Source organism: Emys orbicularis, chromosome 10 (genome assembly GCF_028017835.1).
Source record: "Emys orbicularis isolate rEmyOrb1 chromosome 10, rEmyOrb1.hap1, whole genome shotgun sequence".
Lineage (NCBI taxonomy): Eukaryota > Metazoa > Chordata > Testudines > Emydidae > Emys > Emys orbicularis.
Genome location: NC_088692.1, coordinates 51,154,205 through 51,171,808, shown reverse-complemented (window position 1 = coordinate 51,171,808; position 17,604 = coordinate 51,154,205). Strand labels below are relative to the sequence as shown.

The 17,604-nt window shown below is 50.4% G+C and overlaps 2 protein-coding genes across 2 annotated transcripts; both read left to right on the top strand.

Annotated features, from left to right (window-relative positions):
* Positions 1–2,541: 2,541 nt before the first annotated feature.
* On the top strand, positions 2,542–5,760 carry LOC135884499 (zona pellucida sperm-binding protein 3-like). Its single transcript, XM_065411909.1, has 9 exons — positions 2,542–2,982; positions 3,626–3,744; positions 3,835–3,938; positions 4,016–4,193; positions 4,271–4,391; positions 4,495–4,586; positions 4,672–4,814; positions 4,959–5,078; positions 5,654–5,760. The coding sequence occupies exons 1-9, from the start codon at positions 2,542–2,544 to the stop codon at positions 5,758–5,760; spliced, it is 1,425 nt and encodes a 474-aa protein (XP_065267981.1).
* Positions 5,761–11,510: 5,750 nt separating this feature from the next.
* Positions 11,511–14,786, top strand: LOC135884489 (zona pellucida sperm-binding protein 3-like). The gene is made up of 9 exons (XM_065411893.1): positions 11,511–11,924; positions 12,672–12,790; positions 12,881–12,984; positions 13,065–13,242; positions 13,320–13,440; positions 13,551–13,642; positions 13,731–13,873; positions 14,018–14,137; positions 14,680–14,786. The coding sequence occupies exons 1-9, from the start codon at positions 11,511–11,513 to the stop codon at positions 14,784–14,786; spliced, it is 1,398 nt and encodes a 465-aa protein (XP_065267965.1).
* The last annotated feature ends 2,818 nt before the right edge of the window (positions 14,787–17,604 follow it).

Genomic DNA, 17,604 nt, shown 5'->3' with positions numbered 1-17,604 from the left:
GCATGCTGTATTCTCACACCTCCCTCCTGCATGCTGCAGGACAGCTGTTCATGGGAGGTGCAGGGTGAGAGGGGGAGGCACTGATCCATGGGGTGTGCTGGTGGGCAGGAGGCACTGGGTGCTTAGCCCCCACCATTTTTTTCCTGTGGGTGTTCCAGCCCCAGAGCACCCACGGAGTGGGTGCCTCTGCTGACACAAGATGTGGGGAAGAAATTTTATCCCTAGCTTACAGCTGTGGGATAAAATGAGGCATAGAGAGGCTGTGACATGGTTGTGGTCACGCAAGAATATGGTGGCAGAACTAGGAATTTAACCATCAGCTGGTGAGTCCAAAGCCAGTGCTTCAACCACAAGAACATCTAACTACCCTGCTGAAGGTCATGAGCAGGGTTCTGTGCACACACTGCCCTCAAAAGAGCAGAGCTGGCTCTATCCCCTGACTGTATTCCTGACAGCCCCTCTGTTCTCCCAGCCTTTCCACACCCGGTGCTGCCGAGATACTGACTGCTCAGGTTTCAGAGTAGCAGCCGTGTTAGTCTGTATCCGCAAAAAGAACAGGAGTGCTTGTGGCACCTTAGAGACTAATAAATTTATTTGAGTATAAGCTTTTGTGGGCTACAGCCCACTGCTCAGCTGCCTCCAGGACAACTTTAACCTTCCCACCATTCCTTACGCTTTCAGCACAGCCCTATGTTCCACTCTAGACAGCTCCCAGCCCCTGACATCCCTCCATTCTGCTTCCTAAACATGACTGCATTTATCTACCCAAAACTGAAGTTAAGGAGGGGGTGTGTAATCATCCCCATCTCACACAGGGGAACTAAGGCATGGTGACAAAGGGCCAAAATTAGTGACCACCTACCTAAAGTCCCATGTAAGTGATTTTGGAGAAAAAAAGGAAGCAACATTTGGTTTTAAAGAGAAATTTAGCTGTGGCCTTCATGAAACTGGCCACAGCAAAATTCCGTCATGTGGAACCATAAAATGCCCAATCGTGATCGGCATCCACTTTAATGCAGGCCCTTTAGAACCAGCCCATGGCCCTCTGCCCAATCAGCTAATCTGCTGTGTAAGTGGACTGTTCAATGGTTTGTTAGACAGCAGTAGATTCAGGCTGCCTGGGTTCTGTGCCTGTGTCGGGAATGGAAGTGTCCTCTAGTGGTTAGAGCTGTGGCTACTGACAGAACAACCAACCACATGCTTCAGATGTTCGCTTCAACAGACAGCCTGGCTCAGTGGATGACACTCAGGTCTGCCATATTAATGACCTAGATATTAATGTGACCTTTTCCAAGAGGACCATTGTGCAGCCTCTTGGTGACCTTACCTGTAAAATAGGGGAGAATGAGACCTGTCTCCCCTAGTGCATGCAGAGGAAGCTACAGTCAAGTGTAAATACACATAAATATGAACAGCCATCACTGGAAGCAACAACTCTTGAATTTACAGTCTCCTGGGCCCAGTTCTTCCAAGGTATTTAGGCTCCTAACTTCCATTGAGCCTAACTACCTTTGAGGAGTTGGGTCATGGTTCCCAGCCCCGTGCACTGTCCCCTGGTTGAAAGAGGAGTCCTGGGTTTATCTGTGTATACGGGCACGGCCTGCGGGGCTCACAGAAAACCCCTGGGCCTTTCCACAGGACCAGAAACAAAACAGAATGATTTTGGATAGGCTAAGTTTTGGAACTTGTTCTTCGGACTGGACATTAGCCCTCAGCAGGGGTAGCCCAACGATCTCCATTTCACATGGATCCCACCCCAATCATTTCCTAGCGGTGCAAAAATATCATGATAAGGCTGTTCAAACAGGATGCTCAACATTTAAAACCAGGCCACTTGGGAGAGCTGTGACTGGAAAACCCTTTGGTCAAATGAACTCAAGTTTGCATCCCAAAATGCATCTCAGCCACTGAACTAGAATGCTAGTTTGGGAGCTGATCTGACTATCTAGGCCAAGTTCAGATCCTATTGGGATCCAGGAAGCCTGCCCACTACTAAAGGACCTCCCCCCAGCCTGAGGGGAGGATCCACAGGACCTGGAAGCCAAATGATTCCAGGGGACAACTAATGAGATAACAGGGACGGGAGAGGGGTCAAACAAAGGGAACCTGATGGGGACACCGAGCAGATAACCCAACCAAGTTCAGATAAGAGGCAAAATTCAGAGACCAGGAATTTAAACAGAGATTGTGTTACAAACTTAACCATGATGCAGCGATCACTGCTCCATGGTAAAAATCCCCTTTGGCATTGAGCATCAGCACTGCAGACTCTGCACAGCTGATATTTCACATCCACATCAAAATGTTTCAGCCTTTAATTGAATGAAACATCACAGGAATCTCCCAGAATACAACTGATGAACTGACCAACAGGTGGGGCTGATTCCCATTGGTCCTCCCATTTCCTTGCTCCAGTGATGGGTCGTGGATGTGATTGAGCTCCAGCTGCCTGCAGGCTAGGGGAGGGTGATAATTACTGGGGCAGCTGTGAGCTGGCTGTAGCTGCAGGGTATAAAGGGCCCAGAGCAGCAATTTTTCTCCATGCTAGGTTTCCTGCAGGCAGGCAGGATGGGATATAGAGGCAGCCTGGGCTTTGCTCTTCTGTGCTGGGTGGTCAGTGGGGTGACCTGTTACAATCCCTGGGATTTCTCTAGGAGAGACTCAGCCATCTGGAGACCCACCCCCGGGGCTGAGCCCCCTCGCAGAAGAGCCCATGTGCCCTCTCTTGCCCAGCCCTACCCCTGGGCTCGAGTTGATGCTTCCCAGTTCAGGGCTGTGTCCCCACTGCAGCCTGTCACGGTGCAGTGTGAGGAGGCTCAGATGGTGATCACTGTGCACAGGGATCTGTTTGGGACGGGGCGACTGATCAAAACTGCTGACCTGAGCCTTGGCCCAGCTGCCTGCCAGTACACGTCCCTTAATGCTGCAGAGAACACAGTGACCTTTGAAGCTGGGCTCCATGAATGTGGCAGCACCTTGCAGGTAAGGCAGCTTCATATAAGCCAGGAGCTTCCTATTTGTGTGGATTAAAAAGGGTAACAGTACTGTGCAGGGCCTTGGCTCAGTTACTGACCAACTGGCTATTTCTTTTTTTGGGGGGGGTCTCCAGTCTCCTGTCTCCTTATAGTTGAGAATTATTACATGTGTTCCAAAAGCAGGCTTAAGAGCACGCATGGGGAGGGAGCTGTGGTGGCTCTGTCTGATTTCACCACTGGACACTTGTGCCTAGTCCAAGCCAGGGAATTTTACTGCCAGTAAAGCAGAGTTTGGCACCCTGAATTCCCTGAGCTCTGCAAAGACGGTAGATGGGAAGGGGGCAACTGAATGTGTTTCTGTACTCTGGTAGCTCAATTTGAGTAGTGGTGTGAGTATGTTGTACCTGGGGGTTACTCTATGGCACTTGCCTTAGAATAGGCACAGAGGAAACCAGTCAGCAGAGTCATGCAAAAGAGGGCACTATGGTAGCTCCAGTATTCGGATGGCCGCTCCAGCAGAATGAGTGCAGGAACCACTTATTGAAAGACATGCCCACTTCCTGTGAGCTGGAGAACAGTCTTCAGCTGAGAGCTGTTAAGCTCAATATTAACTACTTCCCCTTAATCTGTCCAATGTCCCCTCCTTCCAGATGACCCCAGACTCCCTGGTTTACAGCACAAGCCTGAACTATAACCCCACCCCTGCCAGCAACCCAGTGATCCTGAGAACCAATCCAGCTGTGATTCCCATTGAGTGTCACTATCCCAGGTGAGTGACTGAGATGCTCAGGTCCCCTCCCTCCCATTCAGTCCCTCTTGTGGGATCTGGTTCAGTGACTGAGGTTTGCTCCTTTCACAGGAAGGACAATGTGAGCAGCAAAGCCATCAAGCCAACATGGGTTCCCTTCAGCTCCACCCTGTCTGCTGAGGAGAGGCTGGGTTTCTCCCTGCACCTGATGAATGGTAGGTGGGAGGAGACTTCATGGGAGCTGAGCCCAGCCCTGCCTGTTTGTCCTGCTCACTGTGGACTTGCCTTCCAGATGACTGGAGTGCTAAGAGACCCTCCAATGGATTCCAGCTGGGGGAGGTCATGCATATCCAAGCTGATGTCAGCACTGGGAACCATGTGGCTCTGAGGCTCTTTGTGGACAGCTGTGTGGCCACCCTGACCCCAGACAGGGACTCCTCTCCCCGCTATGCTGTCATTGACTTCAATGGGTAAGAGGTGGCAACCCTTTCTAGTCTAAAACAAGACTGATCAGGGACTCTCACTGACCCTTGGTTCTTGTGTGTAGATGCCTGGTGGATGGGAGATCAGATGACACCACCTCAGCATTCATATCCCCCAGGCCCAGGCAGGACACACTGCAGTTCATGGTGGATGTGTTCAGGTTTGCAGGAGATGCCAGGAACTTGGTGAGCTCCTAGATTTCTGCTCCAAGTCGATTTCCCCCCTAGGCTAAGCAGGTGTTAGTGTCCCCTGGGATGGTCCTAACCCCTCTTCACACTTCCCCTCCAGATCTACGTCACCTGCCATCTGAAAGTCACTGCAGCTGAGCAAGCCCCAGATCCCTTGAACAAGGCTTGTTCCTTCAACAAAGCAGGCAACATGTGAGTAGACTAGAACCCCACCAGGGGAGTGATTGGCAGCCTAGAACAGAACACTTCACTGTAGATTGTTCCTGTTCTGTTGCAGCTGGTCTCCAGTGGAAGGCACCAGAGACATCTGCAGGTGCTGTGAGACTGGAAACTGTGGGCTGGCTGGACAGTCTGGGAGAGTCAGGCCTCTGGACAGATGGCCAGGGAGGCGCTTCCAGAGAGATGTGGCCTCCAGGCATGGTAGGGTCTGTCCCACTTCACCTGGGAAGATGTTTGGCTTATTCCAACAGACTGTTCCTAGGGGATCTTCCACCCGAAATGGGATGGATGAGACTAACCTGACATGTATTGGTGCTCTAGCAGTGCTTCTCTTCCCCAATACAGGTTACCCCTTGGTGAGGGAAGCTGATGTTGTGGTAGGACCCCTAGTCCTCTTTGATACTTATCGAGGATCAAGGGATCTCTCAACTGATCAAATGGAAGCAGAGAAGGCCGCCTCAGAGGGTAACTAGAACTAGTGGAAAAACAAGTCACATGGTGCCTCTATTGTCACTTATTAATCTACATTAGGTTGGCTTGGAAAAGCTGATCTAAAGGATGGAAGAAATGGGTCTTGCAAAGTCAGCTGTAAGAATCCCTTAGTCCAAGGAGGGGGTGTTAGGAATGAGTCAACAAGACTCAAGGAGGGCTCCTCATTGAAATGGTCCAACCAGAGCCAGTCAAACATAAGTCTGCCAGCCATTGCAGCCTGGGCTTATCTGCTGGGACACCAGTTGTGGCCTGAGATCTGCAACCTGTTATCTAGTGGGGTTTATAAACAGGTGCTGATCTCCTATTCCAGCCACTTCTAATAGACAGACTCCAGGTATGGCTTAAAAACCACTTCAAAAAACACAACCCTTCAATATAGCTCAAATAAAAACACCAACTTTATTAACTGTGCCTTTCACTAATGTACCCAGCAAGTCCATGGTGGATGGTTTTTTTTTTTTTTTTTTTTTTTTTTTTTTTTTTTTTTGGAGAGGTAGCTAGAAAAGCAACTACTTGCAGTTTTAACTGCCTGTTCTTCCTTTTTGTAGGATTCTCTTCTACAGCTGGGCTGATCTCCATGGCAGCTGCCATTGCACTGGCCTTTATTACTCTGGGGATGCTTGTATACAGAAGATGCAGCCGTTCTAGTGCCTGAGCAGTCACCTGCCTTGTACCTTCTGTATAAATAAATCCAATGACTTGAGTCTGGTCTATGACTTATTCTCTATGGGCAAGGGAGGTGTATGCCCTCCCCACCTTCTTTGGGGGAAGGAAATGGTGTGGTTGATGCATCACACACTAATGGGCTGAATGAGGCGAGATCATGGGGAAGGTGAAGACAGCAGAGCTTGCTGCCTTCAGGTTCCCAGAGTCAAAAGGCTGGTATCCCTCATGGGCAAAGGGCAAGGGAATTTCCCTCCTTCTGGACTGTCCAGCTGGCACCGATAACTATTACAGGGCTCTAGCAGTAGAGGGAACACCACTCCCCCAGCCACTGTGCCCTCTGAGTGAAACAGACTCCAGGAGGGAGTTCCTGCTGACTCTCTGGCTTTAGGCAATGCTCTAGGAGAGGGGTTCTCAAACTTCATTGGACCACAACCCCCTTCTGACAATTACTGCCCCAGCCCAGGGGGGTCAAACCCCAAGAGCTTCAGCCCTGGGGAGCAGGGGCTGTAACCTGAGCCCCCCCTGTGTTGGGCAAAAGCCTGAGCCCTGCCACACAGGGCTGAAGCCCTTGGGCTTTGGCCTGGGGCACCAGGGCTCAGTCTGCAACTCTGGCCCCAGGCAGCCTACCCCAGCCCTGGCAAACTCATTAAAAGGGGGTGGTGATGTACTTTGGGGTCCCAACCCACAGTTTGAGAACTGCTGCTCTAGGGTAACTGCCCCAATCCTTCTCTCAGGTGAGGGGGCTAGCTAAGTTCTTCTCCCCAGGGACTGAAATCCCCTCTGGGGTGAATTCCTTTGGCTGAGGCTAGATTTAGTTGTGCAGGCCAGTCCTATTCTCATGCAACAGGGCCTAGGCAAAAAGGATCTAAAAAAAATCTTCCAGTTTCTGCTCATGCTCTAGGCCAGGACCTGCAGACCAGTGAGGGCTGCTCCAACCTGATCACGCACCCAGGGCAGCTTCTACTCAAACCCAAGTCTAAAGGGCTCTGCTACCTTGCTCTCTACCACTGTAGAGAGCACAGCCCACCCTGCTAGGTGACAGAATGTCATTTGTTCAAACATCTGTCCTTTAGCCAGGTGGGAAACAGATCTTGCTCAGGGTTGCACAAACAAACCTTGTCAGCAGGGCTGAGGAGAGCAAAGGGAGCAGCATAGTGTATTTTCCCAGAACAAGCTCCCTGCAGCAGTGGTTATTCAGCCTCTCGCATGTGATGCTGCAGTGGGGCACTGAAGCTGGCAGGCAAGATAGTGGGACAGGAGCAGCACCTTTTTCCTCCAACAGATACAGCTCTCTGAGCAGTGGCCCTTGGAGGTTTACTGTGCACCTGCAAGTGGAAGGGACTCTGAGCTAGCAAGGTGCTGACAGGGGCTGTCCTAGGTCAGAGCACCTCATGTACAGTATCGAATGATTCTCTGGACCCTGGGAGGCAGGGGAGTGCTGACACCCTCTCATACAAGGGTGGAAAGAGACACAGGATCATTAAGTGAGCTTGCCCAGGAAGGCATTGGCACAATGTGGAACTTAACCTTCATCTCTTGCATGCCAAGGTGGTATCTCAACCATCAGACCATTGTTCTCAATGCTTTCCAGCCCATATTTCCATGGTCCCTCTGTTCTTCTCCCCCTCGCCCAGCTGAGCTCCAGCCCCTCTGTTGTGGGTAAATTTCCCCTGCCTCTGGCATAATTCCAGCCCTGCCACGATTACCCCAGCAAACTCTGGGTCCCTCACTTGGGAAGCTCCAAGGCCCTGACATCCCTTGAATCCCCCTTCTTTCTTCACACACAGCTTGTTTCTCTCCCTCCCAAATGTTGTTGGCTGTATGTAGACAAACAGCAGGAATCATTACTGTCCTTGTTTCATGGAGAGGAGACTGAGGTTCAGTGCCGCTAAGCCAAAATTAGTGGCCAGTTCCCAAACAAAGAGTTTTGTGCTGCATGAGGGGTGTGGATTCACTGCCTGGAGGTACTGCAGCTGGTAGAGCTGTCAGCTGCCTGACCTGCCAATTTTCTGGTTTTCTAGGGTGCCTTGAAGAGAGGATGCAAAATTTGGTTTTTAAATAGAAATTTAGCTGCAACCTTCACTAAACTGGGAAAAGAGCAATTCCATCATGAGGAGCCAAAATTACACCCCTGGGAGTCACCTGGTTTGGACACAGTCCTCTGCCCCTTGACCTGACCTTTCTGTAAGTGGGCTTCACAGCTGCTTGGCAGAGAATCAGGATTCCTGGGTTCTCTACCCAGCTGTGGGAGGAGACTGGTCTCAAGCTTAGCACAGGGAGGGTAACCAACCACATTAACTCCATGCATTCATTTCAGAGAGCAGCATGGCTGTGACTGGGGTCAGCTGGAGACACCTGGTTTTTATTCCTAGCTTTCCCAGGAGGAACATGATGTAACCTCTCAAGTGGCTTAGCTCTAAGATGCCAGACCATGAGAGCTGCCTTGCCTTAGTATAGGGCTATGAAGCTTTAATCAGTTATTAGTGCTGTAGGTACAAATACATATTAAGAGCCAGCAGTGGAATGGAACAGTTGCATGCCATCCCATAGGCTCCCCACAGGTATGGTGTTGAGAACAGGTGTCTGTCTCTCTCTGGGCACACTGTCATTCTATGCAGGGCGTGCAGCAGTCCCATTGGTTGCTCCATCAAACCAAAGATAAACCTGAATAACTTCAAATGGACTTGCTTTTGGAGTTTGCCCTTGATGCAGGTCACTAGTTTGCCGCAGGGGTACCTGTGACCAAAAATCTCATGATGCCAACTGGCAGAGGGCACTGGCGGGTACAGGGATCCCCTGGGTTCACCAAGAGAACGTCATGTAAGGTCTCTAATGAAACCCCGGGTCACACTGGTCATCATAACCATTGTGAGATGTAGGTATGGGAAATATGCAAGGAGCACTGAAAATTAGGCTCTGTGGGCCATGTAGATAAAGCAGGCCTCTCAAAGGCAGTGGATCTTGAGACAAAGTCCTGCAGACAGGAGTGGTGGGCGATGCTTATCTCCATGGTGACCATTGTGTATTGTATGCCATACAACATCTAAGTCAAATGCTAATGAGGAGCTGGCAGAGACTTCAGAAAAAAACTAACAGGAAGAAGTCAACATTGGAGGGGGAACCCTAGCTAGAGGTAAACATCAAAGGGACATTCTGGTATATTTGAGGAGCAAAAAGACACCTTGACATCAGGTGCCTAGGAAGTAAACTGACAGCGAGTTGGCATCATGAAAAAGGGGTCTCGCCACGCTTGGCTGAAAATGCTGGGGAGAACTTGGGTGAGAGAGACTTTTCTAGACTGGAGGATAACTTGTTAGTTAAGTGTAGGCTCTAGAATGCGAGTTATGATTTTGTTTCATAGCTAGCCATTTGTTTCCAGCTCTCACACAGGTTTCTAGTTGACTCTCTGATCTGTCTTAAATAAATCTCCTTTTGCTTTAGAATTGAGCTGAAGTGCTGTGTGTGATACAAGAGCGGTGAGCTAAGGCCATACTGGTAAATGGGGATGCGCTCTTCCTCTGGAAACAGGATCTGGGATTTCTGTGGGTATCCAGTGATCGGGGCTGGACCCCACTTTGAAGGGACTTGAAGTCAGGGGTGCATTGATTGTCAACCTGCAAGGCAAAAGACAGGGCTGGGCTAGCCCAGAGAAGAATGCTTGAGGGGCTGATGGGCTGGTTGCACTGGGGAGCTAACACCCAGCTGGCACAGAACATAAGAATGTCCATACTGGGTCAAACCAAAGGTCCATCCAGCCCAGTATCCTGTCTACTGACAGCCAGGTGCCCCAGAGGGAGTGAACCTAACAGGTAATGATCAACTGATCTCTCTCCTGCCATCCATCTCCATCCTCTGACAAACAGAGACTAGAGACACCATTCCTTACCCATCCTGGCTAATAGCCATTAATGGACTTAACCTCCATGAATTTATCTAGTTCTCTTTTAAACCCTGTTATAGTCCTAGCCTTCACAACCTCCTCAGGCAAGGAGTTCCACAGGTTGACTGTGCACAGTGTGAAGAACTTCCTTTTATTTGTTTTAAACCTGCTGCCCATTAATTTCATTTGGTGGCCCCTAATTCTTATATTATGGGAACAAGTAAATAACTTTTCCTTATTCCCTTTCTCCACACCACTCATGATTTTATATACCTCTATCATATCCCCCCTTAGTCTCCTCTTTTCCAGGTTGAAAAATCCTAGCCTCTTTAATCTCTCCTCATATGGGACCCATTCCAACCCCCTAATCATTTTAGTTGCCCTTCTCTGAACCTTTCCTAATGCCAGTATAACTTTTTTGAGATGAGGAGACCACATCTGTCGGCAGTATTCAAGATGTGGGCGTACCATGGATTTATATAAGGGCAATAAAATATTTTCTGTCTTATTCTCTATCCCCTTTTTAATAAGTCCTAACATCCTGTTTGCTTTTTTGACTGCCGCTGCACACTGTGTGGAAAGCAAGGCTCCTTCATACAGGAGGCAGGTGGCAACTAGGGTGACGCACAACCCTGGCTCCCTTCAGAAGTGTCACAGTCCCTATCCCAGGAATCTCATTTTCACATGGATCCTTCCCCCAGGACAGGCCCTCTCTTGGCTTTGAAAAACAAACCATTCTGGGGGAGGGGAGAAATGGGGGCGGATGTGGGGAACACGTTGGGGAAAACAACTCAACCCACAAACTCCACCCCAACCCTGGAACGAGAACACCAGTTTTGGAACTCATCTGGCTAGTTACGTGGATATTAGAGAGGACACAAATTTCCCCTTGAACAGATTTCAGTTTCGCACTTATCCACAGTGGAACAGTCGTTGGGCCAGACTGAGAGAGCAAGTGGCCGGGAATGCTGCTGTAGCCCAGTGGGAGGTGGGAGCACTGGGGTCTGGTCCCTCTTTCATTATTTATCCACAACAGAACAGCTTGAATGGGAGAGCAGGAGGAAGCCCAGCATCAGAATGCCCCCTAGCTCAGAGGTTCAAGCATTCTTCTGAGAGATGGGAGACCCCTGTTCATATCCTTTCTCTCCCCCGCAGTAGAGAGGGGGAATCAAACCTGGGTCTCCCACATTCCAGGTGAATGCTCTAACCACTGGGCTAAAAGTTCTGAGGTGGAAACCACGTCCTGCTCCATTGTGAATGGGTCCCACGCTGGTAAGCAGCACAACTAGTGGATTGGGCCCCGCATGTGACTTAGGCAACTAAATGCCTAACGTCTCTGGCTCATGGATTGTTCTTGGCTTAGGTGGGAGATAGATGCCCAGACTCCTAGAGGGAGGCAGCTGTGTACGAGCCCAGAGGCTGAAACACGGGCAAAAAGGGAAATTTATACTGTAGAAACTTAAGTGCTGCTGAGTGAATTTAGGTGCCTACGGAGTTCGCTGTGCGGTTTATGGATCACAGTGGAGCCAAACCCAGGATTTACAGGCCTAAATCTGGGATTGAAGGGCCTGGGTCCCTTTGTAGTGGAGCCCACCCTTAGCCTTCCATTGAATGAAACAGAGCAGGAATTTCCCAAACTGCAGCTGATGAACTGACCAACAGGTGGGGCTGATACCCATTGGACTGCCCATTTCCTTGCTCCAGGGTGTGGGCAGAGGGTGTGATTGGGCCCTGGTTACCTCCAGAGTAGGGGAGGGCATTAATTACCTGGGGCAGCTGTCAGCTGGCTCTAGGTCAGGATATAAAGGTCCCAGAGTAGCAATTTCCCTCTATGCTTTTGGTTGCTCTAGGTAAGCAGGATGGGACAAAGAAGCAGCCTGGGCTTTGCTCTCCTGTGCTGGGTGGTCAGTGGGGTGACTGGTTACAATCCCTGGGATTTCTCTAGGAGAGACTCAGCCATCTGGAGACCCACCCCCAGGGCTGAGCCCCCTCGCAGAAGAGCCCATGTACCCTCTCTTGCCCAGTCCTACCCCTGGGCTCGGGTTGATGCTTCCCAGCTCAGGGCTGTGTCCCCGCTGCAGCCTGTCACGGTGCAGTGTGAGGAGGCTCAGATGGTGATCACTGTGCACAGGGATCTGTTTGGGACGGGGCGACTGATCAAAGCTGCTGACCTGAGCCTTGGCCCGGCTGCCTGCCGGTTCACGTCCCTTAATGCTGCAAAGAACACAGTGACTTTTACAGCTGGGCTCCATGAATGTGGCAGCACCTTGCAGGTAAGGATTCATGCACACCAGGAGCCCCTACTGATCCCTAGCATCACTACCCCTGTCTTGTCTGATGGGGTTAAAAATGGGGTGTGGTAGGGAACAGTAGGCAATTTTTGTTCCTGTCATTGACAAACTCCCTGTTTTTCCTGGGTTGTTCTTCCTAGCCTCCAATCTCATGCACCAGTCACCGAATTCTGCCCAGCTTGGCTCTGAAAGCAGGCTCATGAGTGAAGCCTGAAGCGGGTGGTCTGGTGGCTCAGACAGACTTTACTTCTGGACCCCCCGCCCCTGTTGAAAGCTTGTCTGGAGACTCTACAGACAGGACCACTCAACTGAATACACTGGTTGGTTGGTGTTAGCCTGAGCTCCACATAAGCTGTAGGAGGGAAAGGGACAGACAATTGGCTTCCTTAATCCCTGGTCAAAATTCACCTAAAGAAGCTAATAGGTTAAACCTGGGGGTTTTACTGTCTGATATTCCTTCACAACCTGCACAGAGGAACCTAGTGAGTAGAGCTGTGTAAAATGGCACTACAGTGGCTCTAGTATTCCTATGGCTGCTCTAGCAGACTGAGCTCTGCAATCCCCCTGCTTCTAGTGTCCAGCCCTTCCAAAGGCAGTTGACTGGGCACTTGTTTGAAGACTTGAGCTCTTGTTTCCATCTGACTGAGGCTTGTTCTTGGGGCTTATCTGAATGACTTTTTAAATGTCATGTAGACTGGTGTTAACCCTTCCATGTTTCGCTCTTCCCAGATGTCCCCAGATTCCCTGGTTTACAGCACAAGCCTGAACTATAACCCCACCCCTGCCAGCAACCCAGTGATCCTGAGAACCAATCCGGCTGTGATTCCCATTGAGTGTCACTACCCCAGGTGAGTGTCTGAGATGCTCAGGTCCCCTCCCGCCCATTCAGACCCTGTTGTGGGATCTGGCTCAGTGACTGAGGTTTGCTCCTCTCACAGGAAGAACAATGTGAGCAGCAACGCCATCAAGCCCACATGGGTTCCCTTCCGCTCCACCCTGTCTGCTGAGGAGAGGCTGGGTTTCTCCCTGCACCTGATGAATGGTAGGTGGGTGGGAGGAGCCTTAAGGGGAGCCCTGCCTTGCCTGCCTGTCTATCCTGCTCACTGTGAGCTTGCCTTGCAGATGACTGGAGTGCTGAGAGACCCTCCAATGGATTCCAGCTGGGGGAGGTCATGCATATCCAAGCTGATGTCAGTACTGGGAACCATGTGGCTCTGAGGCTCTTTGTGGACAGCTGTGTGGCCACCCTGACCCCAGACAGGGACTCCTCTCCCCGCTATGCTGTCATTGACTTCAATGGGTAAGAGGTGGCAACCCTTTCTAGTCTAAAACAAGACTGATCAGGGACTCTCACTGACCCTTGGTTCTTGTGTGTAGATGCCTGGTGGATGGGAGATCAGATGACACCACCTCAGCCTTCATATCCCCCAGGCCCAGGCAGGACAGGCTGCAGTTCATGGTGGATGTGTTCAGGTTTGCAGGAGATGCTAGGAACTTGGTGAGCTCCATATTTCTGCTCCAAGTCTATTTCTCCCCCTTCCCCCCAGGCTAAGCAGGTGTTAGTGTCCCCTGGGATGGTACTAACCCCTCTTCGCACTTCCCCTCCAGATCTACATCACCTGCCATCTGAAAGTCACTGCAGCTGAGCAAGCCCCAGATCCCTTGAACAAGGCTTGTTCCTTCAACAAAGCAGGCAACATGTGAGTAGACTAGAACCCCACCAGGGGAGTGATAGGCAGCCTAGAACAGAACACTTCACTGTAGATGATTATTCCTGTTCTGTTGCAGCTGGTCTCCAGTGGAAGGCACCAGAGACATCTGCAGGTGCTGTGAGACTGGGAACTGTGGGCTGGCTGGACAGTCTGGGAGAGTCAGGCCTCTGGACAGATGGCCAGGGAGGCGCTTCCAGAGAGATGTGGCCTCCAGGCATGGTAGGTTCTGCGCCCACTTCACCTGGGAATACGTCTGGCTTACTCCAACAGACTGTTCCTAGGGGATCTTCCACCCAAAATGGGATGGATGAGACTAACCTGACATGTATTGGTTCTCTAGTAGTGCTTCTCTCCCCAATACAGGTGACCCCTTCGTGAGGGAAGCTGATGTTGTGGTAGGACCCTTAGTCATCTTTGATGCTTATCGAGGATCAAGGGATCTCTCAACTGATCAAATGGAAGCAGAGAAGGCCGCCTCGGAGGGTAACTAGTTCTAGTGATGAACAAGTCACACAGTGCCTCTATTGTCACTTATTAATCTACATTAGGTTGGCTTGGAAAAGCTGATCTAAAGGATGGAAGAAATGGGTCTTACAAAGTCAGCTGTAAGAATTCCTTACTCCGGGTGGGGGGTGTGTTAAGAATGAGTCAACAAGACTCAAGGAGGGCTCCTCATTGAAATGGTCCAACCAGAGCCAGCCAAACATAGGACTGTCACCCATTGCAGCCTGGGCTTATCTGCTGGGACACCAGTTGTGGCCTGAGACCTGCAACCTATTATCTAGTAGGATTTATAGACAGGTGCTGATGTCCTACTCTAGCCATGTCTAGTAAACATTACCCAATTGGTATGGCTAAAAACTACTTCAAAAAACAAAACCCTTCAATATAGCTCAAATAAAATCCCCAACTTTATTAACTGTGCCTTTCACTAACATACCCAGCAAGTCCATGGTGGATTTTTGGAGAGGTAGCTGGAAAAGCAACTATTTGCAATTTTAACCACTTGTTCTTCCTTTTTATAGGATTCTCTTCTACAGCTGGGCTGATCTCCATGGCAGCTGCCATTGCCCTGGCCTTCGTTACTCTGGGGATACTTGTATACAGAAGATGCAGCTGTTCTAGTGCCTGAGCAGTCACCTGCCTTGTACCTTCTGAATTTATTTACATTAAACAGTGAATTGAGTCTGGTCCATGACTTATTCTTAATGGGCAAGGGAGATGCCTTCCCTTCTGTAGGGAAGGAAATGGTGTGGTTGATGCACTATACCACATCATGGACACACCAATGGGCTCCACAAGGAGTGATCATGTGAGGGTGAAGAGAGCAGAGCTTCCTGCCTTCAGGTTCCAAGAGTTGAATGGCTGATATCTTTCATAGGCAAATAGCAGGGGATTTCCCTCCTTCTGAACTGTCCAGCTGGAATCATTACAGGGCTCTAGCAGTAGAGAGAACACACATTTCCCCCAGCCACTGTGCCCTCTGAGTTAAACAGACTCCATGACTGGCTTTAGGTGATGCTCTAGGACAGTAGTTCTCAAACTTCATTGTACCACAACCCCCTTCTGATGACAATTACTGTCCCAGCCCAGGGGCTCAAACCCCAAGGGCTTCAGCCCTGGGGATGGGGGGACTGAAGCCCTTGGGCTTTGGCCCTGGGCAGTAGGGCTCAGTCTGTGGCTTCAGCCCCAGCCACTCTACCACAGCTCTAGCAACCCCATTAAAATGAGGTCATGACCTACTTGGGGTCCTAACCCACAGTTTGAGAACTGCTGCTCTAGGATAACTTCCCCCTGATCCTTGTGTGTAAGGTGAGCAGGCTCGCCAAGTTCTTCTCACCATGGACTGAAATCACCTCCTCAGGGGCAGTACCAGGGACTCCTAGGGGCCCCGCTGGCAGTGACACCAATAGCTGGGATGGATGTGGCCCTTGGGTTGTTGTGAGAGTCTGGAGGGTGGTATCCTGTGATGCTGCTGGTCTTGATCATTGGCTAGTTTGGGCAGAGGCTGGCGCTGTGGGGATAGGGTGCCCTGCCATGTAGGGGCAGGGTTCTGATTCTGGAAACAGCACAGTGAAGTCTGGGTAAGCAATGCTAGTTGCGCCTGTGCAGTGTGACTGCGTGCAGGAAGATAGTGCTCATCAAGGAGTTTTGAGTTGGGGGTTGGGGATCACTGGGTGGGCAGAGCAAGCCCCCAACCCTGCTCCCCAGCAAGAGCTCAAGGCCTGGATTAAAAGGTCTGATGGGCCGGATGTGGCCTGCAGGCCTTTGTTTGCCCACCCCGGTCTAAGAAAATCTTCTAGTTTCTGCTCATGCTCTGGGCCATGACCTGCAGATCAGTGAGGCCTGCTCCAAACTGATCATGCACCTGGGGCGACTCTGCTCAAACTGAAGTCTAAAGGGCTCTACTATCTTGATCTCTCTACCACTGTAGAGAACACAGCCCACCCTGCTATGTGACAGGACATCATTTGTTCAAATAACCTCTCTCCTATAACTGTCTGGGGAGCAGATCTCGCCCAGGGCTGCACAAACAAGACGTGCTATCAGCAAGCCCAGGGAGGGCATAGGGAGCAGCATGGTATGTTCCCAGAACTAGCTCTCTGCAGCAGTGGTTATTCAGTCTTTCTGCCATATGATGCTGTAGTGGGGCATTGAAGCTGGTGGGCAAGATAGTGGGGAAGGAGCAGCCCCTTTTTCCTCAACCAAATGTAGCACTCTCAGAGCAATGGCCCTTGTAGGCTTGCTGTGCACGTAGACTTGGAAGGGACTCTGAGCTATAAAGGTAGTGATGGGGGCTGATTAATGTCAGCACCTTGCACACAGTATAAAAATGCCCCTAACAGCACCTCTGGGTGGTAGGGGAGTGCTGACCGCCTTTCACACAAGCGGGGAAAAGACTAACACGCAGGATGATTACATGAGATTGCCCAGGATGGCTTTGGCACAGTGTGGAACTTAACCTTGGTCTCTTGCATGCCAAGGTGGTGTCTCAACCATCAGACCACTTCTCTCAATGCTTTTCAGCTCATATTCCCTTGTCCCCTCTCTGACTAGCTGAGATCCAGCCCCCATGCTGTAGGTACATTTCCCCTGCCTCTGGCACAATTCCAGCCCTTCCACCAAAATCTGGGTCCTCCAGTTGGGAAGCTCCAAGGCCCTGACATCCCTCGAATCCACCTTCTTTCTCTGCACTCAACTTGTTTCTCTCCCTCCCAAATGTTGTTGGCTGTATCTAGACAAACAGCAGGAATCATTACTGTTCTCATTTCATGGAGGAGACTCTGAGGTTCAGTGCGGCTAAGTCAAAATTAGTGACCAGTTACAAACCCAGGAAGGGTAACCAACCACATTACCTGCATGCATTCATTTCAGACAGCAGCACAGCTGTGACTGAGGTCATCTGGAGAGACCTGGGTTTTATTCCTAGCTTTCCCAGGAGGAACATGATGTAACCTCTCAGGTAGCTTAGCTCTAAGATGCTGGAGCATGAGAGCTGCCTTGCACTAGTATAGGGCTATGAAGCCTTGATCAGTTATTAGCACTGTAGGTACAAATACATATTAAGAGCCAGCAGTGGAATGGAACAGTTGCATGCCATCCCATGGGCTCCACACAGGTATGGTGTTGAGAACAGGTGTCTGTCTCTCTCTGGGCACACTGTCATTCTATGCAGGGCACGCAGCAGTCCCATTGGTTGCTCTATCAAACCAGAAATAAACCTGAATAACTTCATATGGACTAGCTTTTGGAGCTTGCCCTTGATGCAGGCCACTAGATCGTTCTAGTGCCTGAGCAGTCACCGGTCTTTGATTTCATGACCCAAGAACCTCATGATGCCAACTGGCAGAGGGCACTGGGAGACACAGGGGCACAGGGACCCCCTGGGTTCACCAAGAGAACGTCATGTAAGGTCTCTAATGAAACCCCGGGTCACACTGGTCATCATA

Coding starts and splice junctions, on each gene's coding strand:
- LOC135884489 (XM_065411893.1), top strand. CDS start 11,511: ATGGGACAAAGAAGCAGCCTGGGCTTTGCTCTCCTGTGCTGGGTGGTC. Junction 13,643..13,730: donor TTCAACAAAGCAGGCAACAT/GTGAGTAGACTA, acceptor GTTCTGTTGCAG/CTGGTCTCCAGTGGAAGGCA. Junction 13,874..14,017: donor AGATGTGGCCTCCAGGCATG/GTAGGTTCTGCG, acceptor TCCCCAATACAG/GTGACCCCTTCGTGAGGGAA.
- LOC135884499 (XM_065411909.1), top strand. CDS start 2,542: ATGCTAGGTTTCCTGCAGGCAGGCAGGATGGGATATAGAGGCAGCCTG. Junction 4,815..4,958: donor AGATGTGGCCTCCAGGCATG/GTAGGGTCTGTC, acceptor TCCCCAATACAG/GTTACCCCTTGGTGAGGGAA. Junction 5,079..5,653: donor AGAGAAGGCCGCCTCAGAGG/GTAACTAGAACT, acceptor TCCTTTTTGTAG/GATTCTCTTCTACAGCTGGG.